The sequence below is a fragment of the Apium graveolens genome, chromosome 4, assembly GCF_009905375.1.
Source record: "Apium graveolens cultivar Ventura chromosome 4, ASM990537v1, whole genome shotgun sequence".
Taxonomy (NCBI): Eukaryota; Viridiplantae; Streptophyta; class Magnoliopsida; order Apiales; family Apiaceae; genus Apium; species Apium graveolens.
In genome coordinates, this window is record NC_133650.1 from 122673277 (window position 1) to 122682248 (window position 8972).

Sequence of the window (8972 nt, forward strand, 5' to 3'; positions counted from 1 at the left end):
CAAGAGGAGCCAATTCCTTGACATAGGGGTTAGAGGTCGAGTAAACCCTCCTGCAGAAAAACAAATCACAAATGTTCACCACCCGACCGACCAGGACCACCTTGAAGGTGGCTTCTTGGCCGACCAAGAGGAGGATGGGCCGAGTCCTCCATATGGAATTCTCTGGCCGACCAGAACCTCCACGGAGGTTGGCCCAGAGCCTCCTAGAGGACTTCCTGTGACCATTTTGGGAAATTTTTGGAAAATTTGAAGAAAAAAATCAAAAAATTTGAAATTTTCAGGATTTTAAACTTAGCCCCGATTACGGATGATTAATGAGTATTAGCCCCACTTAGGGCCGATTAGTGTATATTATATATAATTAGCTTGAGTAAAGAGTAATTAGTGGCTTGTGCGATATAATAAGCCCCATTTAGGGTTGTTTAACTTATCCGCGCACATGATTAGTATGTATTAGAAATAATTAATGGCTTATGCATACTAATTAGCACCGTTTAGGGCCGATTATCCCTGATTAGGGACAATTAGCCTCGATTAAGGCCAATTAGTGTATTCTAGCTTAAAATTAGGTTATTTTAAGCCTAATTAGCAGTTCGTGCATGGAAATTAGCCCCGTTTAGGGCCGATTAGCCCCGATCAGGGCCTGCTAGCAGCTTTCACCATATAATTAAGCTTGACGAAGGTTGAGGGGTGATTAACGCTCGCTTTTTAGTCCCGATTAGGATTGTTTTGTGTCAAACACTATTCAATTAGCCTGTGCAAGGGCCCTCAGTGTGTATACTCACACTAAAAAAGTATGTCATTATAAATGTATAGATCACTCAACACTTTATGATAAATGGTGAAATGGTGATACCCATAAAAGGCCGATACCCGAGAAGGGCCGAAAGTACCCCGAGTCGTGAATATACTTATAACTTCCATGAAAACTTGAGCAGTCTTCCCGGAAGTTGGGGCAAATAATATGGATAGAAACAAATACTAAAGACACATTAAATATTACATTAATTACACTCGTAAATCTTGTCCAAATCCCAATACAAACCAGGTTGATTGAGGGCTGTTACAGGCTAAAGATGACCCAAGTCATCAAGGCCCACGAGTCGAGGTCGTCAAGGTCCACGAATACATGTTGTCCACGGACTAGGCCCAGTACGACTGAAAGACCAGAGACATGACGTCCAACATGGACACTAACTCCTACAAGGAAGGATTTAGAATCCCTTGCCTTACAAGAATCCTAATTACCATCTAAGTTGGAGACTTGTCTACCAAGTCTCTCAACACAAGTCTAACACTAGACTCACCTCTATATAAAGGGCTATATCCCGCTACCTAGAACTATGTTTTGGCTTGATTCTTTATAATAGATAGATACGTAGGCATCTTGCGAGGACAGCTAGTCCCCACCGCGAGAACAACCATTAAAGTTTGAAGCTCACAAACCCTAACATTAAATACTAGCAAACCCTAGTTTTTATTTCAACAGTTGAATTATAACCTAAAGAAACTTGAAATGATTTGAATGACAATATTAGTACTAATTTATATTCGGATTCTCAAAAAAAACTGGTGAATATCAATAGTTAGTGTTTACGATATATGAATTATTTTTATGTCAGATTCATGATTGATGATCTGTTGAGATATTGAATGATTGTTAGTGCTACTACGACTATAATATATAGATAATTGCAATTTTTTATTAGATAATTGTAACTTTTAAATTATTATAAATGCATGTTGTTAGGTTCGTAATCAACTATAGAGGGGGTGAATACAGTTTATGCAAATAATTCGACAAAGCTTTAACAGAATCAACAATTGTTATATTAACAGATAAAAACTGGTTATAAACGTACTCTCTTAAAAGGATCAACACATATCCTTGAGGGCTGCTAGGTTATGCGAATGATATAACATTGTTCGCAATGCTTATAACATGAACCTAATATGTGCTTTATATAGAGCAAAACTACGCAATCAAATAAGGAATCCTATTCTATTACAATAAGGAAACCTATTCATGTATGATTGCTTATGAGATAAAGTCCTTCACCGCCTTGAATACCTGCTTTCCTTTTTCTCCTTAAATATCTACTGATGTGACAAATCCTGATGACGTCATCTGCTAATCATCAAGTACTGATATAAGTACTGATGACATCACTCTTTAGTAAATACTGATATAAGTCCTGATATATACTTCTGATAGTTTCTGTCCAGATATCATCAATTATATCTAACAATCTCCCCCAACTTGTGCATTATGAAAATATGTACAAGTTCCAATTGATGATGTCAAAACTATCTAAATGCAGTAATCAAAAAAACATATTCATTCTTACTTCAGTGAATATAAGACTTTACTCTTCATTCTGAAATCTAACACAGTCTGGAAAATCTTCAAGAAACTTCCTCAACAGATTTTTTTTCATTACATCCAAATACCATCGCATCCTCTATTTATGTTCTTTTAGTTTATCTGTTGATTCATCATTCTGATAAGTGGAAGCCCTGAGATTATGTAACTTTAAATTTCCAAGAGATACATTATCCAGCTCCAGAAACCCAATTTTCTTTCCATCAGGATTAAAGGTTAAAACTTTAGTCCCCATACTTATTTCTATCTTGGCTCCTCCAATAGGCAAATCAACAGCATATTCAGTTTGATCAATGTACTTTGGAATGTAGTTAGATTTGTAAGGCATTCCTCTTTGCTTTAAATGTATCAGGTTCTTTATGAATGCAGACCATCTGACAGTTACAGAATTAGTTAACTTGAGAATTGTAGCAATAAGTTCCAATTTCTGGCATGGTTTGTCTCTTAATTGTTCTTGATTTAACCTTAAGTTTCTCCCAGACTCCAAAAAATAAATTATTTTCTCTTCAACACGATCAAAAAAATTTGCACTGATATGATCTTCTGTAAGTCTTCAAGCATCACATTATCTCCATTTTCTATCAAATTAGCTGCTTTCTTAAAATCAAAGCATCTCCTACAAATGGATCAACATTTAATATTACAAGACCACTTGTGATTCCAGATATTCTAGAATGAGAACTTCCACTGTAAATCTTCTTTAATGTTTCATTAGAATCTCTTATAGGTGCTGGTTTCTTGCTTCCCCATAGTAGCTTCTTTTTTTCTTCAAAAGTAAGTTCTGGCTTATCAGAGACTATGTCTTCAGAATCAGGATTTGATAAATAAGCTTGAATTAGGTTTGAGAAATCAACAACATGAGTAGAATCAGAGGTTGTGATTGGTTGAATAACAACTTATTCTTTATTAATTTGAGCAATATTAGAGGTTGATTTCAGTTTTTCAGCCTAGTAAGCTCCATGAATCTTCCTTCTTTGGTGAGCTTGAATGACTTCTTCTTCTTCAGTAATTTCATCAATATCAAAAGATTGAGCAATTATATAGATTGGATCTATCAGTATTTGTGATTTAGTTGCTTTAGATACTGATTTCTTCTTTGTAATATATTTGTCTTTAGGCTTTAAAAGCTTTGACTTCTCTCCTATCTTCTCTTTCCCTTTATGCTTCCTGTCAGCATTTAAAATAGCTTCAAATTTGAGAGATCTTTCATCTTATGCCTTACTTACTTCCCTTATGACTACACCTTTGGTTGGTCTGTTAGAAGGATCATCTTCATAAAGATCTTTGGAGATAACATCAATATCCGTATTTACTGTCTTCATGGATTTCTTGAAGTCTTCCTCCATTTGCCTTAGCTATTCTAGATCAACTCCAGCATTTTCTCTTTCAAAGATTTTCTACTCACCTCAGAATTAAATGCTTGAATCTTTGGATCCTTGTAGAATAGAGTTTCAAAGGATATCTTTGACATATTATTTATTTTGGTATTTGTATGATAAAATAAAAAATTTAAGTACATGTAGATCCTCTCCATTAGGAAATGATTTTAATTGATCCAAATCAAGTCAAAATAGTCAAACTAGAAAAATTATTTTCAAGTATATTCATATAAAAGAGATATTCCATTATTTTAAAATATCAAAATTATATCGTTATGAAATATATCTCTAAGTCAATATGATCAAAGAAGAAATATCAAGACATGATATTTCCTAGATCTCAGTTGAAACATCAATAAGGTAACAAGCTCGAAAAAGGGATATATCAGAAATATTCCTTAGAAGACTCGTGCTATATCAAAAATATTTTACTCTTCGCTCCAAAATATATTTTTATATCCATTAAAAGAGTTTTTATCCAAAGTTTATTAATATTCATTATTGAAATATTAATATCCATTTTTATAACCCATTCCATGTATACGTGAAGTAATTTTCTCTCGTTTCGTAAAATCGGCGTTTTTCGGAGAAAATTATTCAAAAATACTCTAAAATATTTCCTACCATCAAAATATATTTTATATATTAGGAAATATATTTTAAGTATTTATTCAAGTCAAAACTTTGGTCAAAATATCCATATATTTAATTTCAAGACCAATGATATTTTTACTCGAAAGAAAAGGCTGATAGAACAGTATATATTTTAAATGAAATACTTCCACTAACTATAATGACTTGAAATTTGGTATGATTCATTTAAATGTTATTTTCTATGTATGGTAAACATTTCGTAACATTTCGATAATTTTTGTCTGAGCACTAATTTCGAGGCAGTTGGTCCCCCTGTTGACCACGTTTGACCTAGATACCATTGACCAAAGTTGACTAAAACTTGCAGGACATCATTTTATAATATTTAAGTAATTATCATATTTTTTATGATATTTATTTAATAGTTTTTAGGGTGGTCTTATTTAATGGTGTTTAATGCATAATTAAATTAATTAAACAATGATTAAAAAAAGGAAAAAATATATTTAATCAAATATATCAGCTAAGTTTTGAACCCATAAAGCTTTTTGTCTTATATGTCTATGTCAAAGAAACACAACATACTTGCCAAGTCATCAATCCATGTGACATACGACATCCACCATCTATTTTCCTCAAATCACCACAATTCAATCCACCTAACTTTTCCTATAAATAAACCCCCACCCCAACACATTTCAACCAAGCTAAAGAGCCACAAAGTTGCTGGAATTTTTTCAAGAAGTGCTTCTCTTCATCTCTTTCAAATTCTATACACACACTTCTTCTCAAAAACATTCTCTCTCTTAAATATATATACATATATACAAGGTTTTTGAAACCCAAGCTTAGCTTCTCCCAACCAAGCTTGTTCCCACCAAGTGAGCCCATCCACTACCACTCTCCGGCCTCCCGAAGGGCTGCCCAAGTTCGTTCATAGTGCCAAAATCCGGCTGAACCTCCGGCGAATTTTTCTGGCGAACTTTTCTGACCGTTTTCCAAAAGTGGTAATTTTTAGCTTCTTCTTTGAGTTCCTTTTATTTGAGTTTTGTACTTAATTTATCTTCTTCATCTCAAGCTATAATACTAGATCTCCTATAAAGAAGGTTCTTAAAGAAAAGAGAACAAAGATTCGAACTCGGAATTCGAATAAGTACTTGATCTTCAAAAAGACGCTTTAAAATAAGAAGAACTATAAAATACAAGTACTTAAATCTCTATAACTCCTCACGAGTGAGATTTCATAAATCTCTATAACTCCTCATGAGTGAGATTTCATAAATCTCTATAACTCCTCACGAGTGAGATTTCATATTTGACAAATCTCGCGAGTTGTCCAATTACTTGCACTTTATTTATCTCGATCTTGGCCAACATATTTCGTGAATATAGAAATAATTAGGAAAGGTATTGTATAATCCTCACTAACATCTTTAGTATTCCGTAGGGTTATAATTTGATCAATGGTAAGCTTCGTAATTTTGTCAAATATCAAAGACGGATTTTAATCACACGAGTTGGCCAATTACTTGCACTTCATTTATTTGGATATTGGTCAAAGCATAGTTCGTGTAGATAGTATCATTACGAAAAGTATCGTATAATCCCCACTAACATCTTTAGTGCTCCGTAGGATTATAAATCGATAAATAGTAAACCTCATAATCATCCATCTAAGCTTCAAAGGTGGATTTAATCACACGATTTGGCCAATTACTTGCACTTCATTTATTTGGATCTTGGTCAACGCATAGTTCGTGTATATAGAATCATTACGAAAAGTATCGTATAATCCCCACTAGCATCTTCAATGTTCCGTGGGAATATAAATCGATAAATATTAAATTTCATAATGATCCACCTAAAATTCAAAAACACAAATCCAAAGCCAATTACTTGCACTTCTTTTATCATCTCGGCTTATATAAAACCCATAAACTGTGCACGAAGTTAAAGTATACTTTGGCTCTATAATTGTCAAAATACAAGTATACTAAAATCTTTAAGCCTACGAGCTTAAAAAGGATAAGTTACAATTCCGAGATTGTAACTAAACTATTCTTCGATTTATAAATACTTAGATGGATATCACCGCGACAACTATCATGGTCACAGGGATACCCCCTGGTATAATCGAGCAGAAAGCGATAACTATGCCGAGTATGATGGTCACTGAGATGTGGCAAATTATGATCATGAGATGGCTCGGGGCCGCGGCCGAGGTCAAGGAGAAAATCTGGGGGGAAATCAAGGACGAAACCCGGAAGTGATTGTGATACCTGAGGATGCCCAAAACACCAACCAACAACAAGCTCCTCCAGGTGGAGATCAGGAAGTAGTACCTCCACCTCATGCCCAAGGTCCACAGCCTCACATGCAAACTATCCCAGGCATGGGAACTTTCAATGTGGATGATCTGAAGAGACTGCTCAACCACTTGGAAGGCAGGGTGACAACCACGGACAAAATTCCTTCTCCGCTATCTATGGTAGTAAGAGAAGCTCAGTTGCCGGCCGGATATCGTAACACTACCAGCGATCTCCGTTTCCATGGAAGTTCCGATCCTGTGGAATTCTTGGGCCGATTCAATATAGAGATGGACGTGTATCAAGTCCCAGATTTGGCTCGATGTCGGCTCTTGGTGGAGACTTTTAGGGAGAGCGCCCATCAATTATTTCAAAAGCTCGAACCGGGAGGGATCACTTCTTGGGACCAAACGAAGACTCTGTTCTTGACCAAGTTCCAAGCCGCAGTGAGATACGCGCCATCTATCACAACTCTTGCCAATGTTAAGCAAAGGGAAAATGAAAGCTTGACGTCCTACTTTAAGAGGTTCAATGCTGAGTCTACCAGCGTAAGAGGTGCTTCAGACGAAGCTTTGAAGAGTTTTTTGATAGCAGGGCTAAGGGTCGGCTCGGATTTATGGAAGCATTTGCAGGGAAAAGACCCAGCTACTCTGGCAGATGTCTTTGCTTTGGCAGAATCATTCAAGGCCATAGAACAATCCTTGTCAGAGGTACAACCGACTTTGCAAACAAGCCAAAGAGGCAGAGCAAGGAAGAGAGATAGATCTCCAAGCCCAAGATATCGAAGGAGTAGTCGAAGCCCAAATCGGGTAAACGCTATGACCCCAAGGAGGGAATGGAGTTCTCCCTCGAGCTCTGACAATAGAACGAGCAAATATATGCCTCTGGCCGCATCTATTAAACACATCTTGAGATAAACAAGAATAGAGGGTTGTTTAGAAAACTTGAGGCTCTGTCATCTTGGCAAAGCAAAGATAAGAAGAAATATTATGAATATCACGAGTCATCCGGACACAACACACATGAGTGTCAGCAACTAAAGGATGAGATCAAAGCTCTTATTAAGGAAGGATATCTTGGAGAATGGGTAATGAAGGAAGTAAGGAGGCATAAAGATGGTGCCAATAGGATAAAGGAAGAAGGAGGTCGTGCCCCTCGGGGTCCAACAACGAAACTCTGGAAGATAATAAGTTTTTCAGGGATGGCAGCATCCGAGCAATCTACGGGGGAGATCCTGGGATGGAATGCAGCAACAGAGCCTTGTCAAGGTATGCAAGGGAAGCTCGGTTCAGACCTCTAACCGACATTCACAGGGTGGAAACTCGGTCACCCAAAGTATTTAAGGGCGAGTCCATGGACATCACCTTCAGGGAAGCAGATGCCCGGTGGGTACATCATCCCCATAATGATGCACTGGTTATTTCCATTCATATTGGGACCAAGAATGTACATAGAGCCTTCATAGACAATGGAAGCTCGGCAAACATCCTCTACTACATCACCTTTAAGAAGATGGGGCTACCTGATCGGGATATGTCGGGAGAAGATTCTTGGGTCTATGGTTTCTCTGGCGAAGGAGTTAGAGTTATGGGATCAATTCGATTATCGTGTACCTTGGGGGAGAGTCCGTTGTCCGTGATAAAGATGCTCGATTTTAAGGTTCTGAATCAGGAGTCATCCCACATTATGCTACTAGGATGACCTTTTCTTAGGTAAATGAATGTCATCACTTCGATCCACCATCGCACCATCAAGTTTCCTACCCCGAATGAAGTTGGCAGCATAAAGGGATCTCAATATGACTCTCGAGAATGTTACAAGAAAGCTATGAGGGGCTTTAGGAGAAAGGATGTCCAATACGAAGATGCATCATATGATGAGCGAGAGAGAAGTATCGAACAACTGATCGAAGACATTCGGGTCCCTTACTTTATGGAGCAAGAAAATGAATATCCCTCTGAATTGTCTCCGACGACGTTCCTCCTTGAAGACACAATCAGGATTGAAATGTTGGAAGAAGAGGAGCCCCCAAATGACATAGTCCAAGAAAATTTCAACGGGGAACGGCTCGAAGGAAGATTTGATGTCTTACAGAGCCTTGGACAAGATATGTATAAGGTAGATGCCCCTCCCCCTGAGGGCGCGCCCTTATCCTCAGGAAATCCAAAGGAAGTTTATGCCCCTATGACACAGGGCGCGCCTTCCGGGGCAGAAAAAGTTGATGCTCCTCTCCAAGAGGATGCGCCTTCTCTGCAAAATGATGAGGATCATAGTCAGCTCGACTTAGATCCACGGATACCAATGCCAAGG

The 8972-nt window shown here is 37.3% G+C and overlaps 1 protein-coding gene across 1 annotated transcript; it reads left to right on the forward strand.

Annotated features, from left to right (window-relative positions):
• Positions 1–6556: 6556 nt before the first annotated feature.
• On the forward strand, positions 6557–8363 carry LOC141718937 (uncharacterized). Its single transcript, XM_074521305.1, has 2 exons — positions 6557–7372; positions 7791–8363. Exons 1-2 carry the CDS (start codon positions 6557–6559, stop codon positions 8361–8363), a joined length of 1389 nt encoding a protein of 462 aa, XP_074377406.1.
• The last annotated feature ends 609 nt before the right edge of the window (positions 8364–8972 follow it).

Excerpts from the sequence above, each read along its gene's own strand:
- LOC141718937 (XM_074521305.1), top strand. The coding sequence starts at position 6,557 with ATGGCTCGGGGCCGCGGCCGAGGTCAAGGAGAAAATCTGGGGGGAAAT. Across the intron at positions 7,373-7,790 it reads TAGAACAATCCTTGTCAGAG|GATAAAGGAAGAAGGAGGTC; the intron begins GTACAACCGACT and ends TGGTGCCAATAG.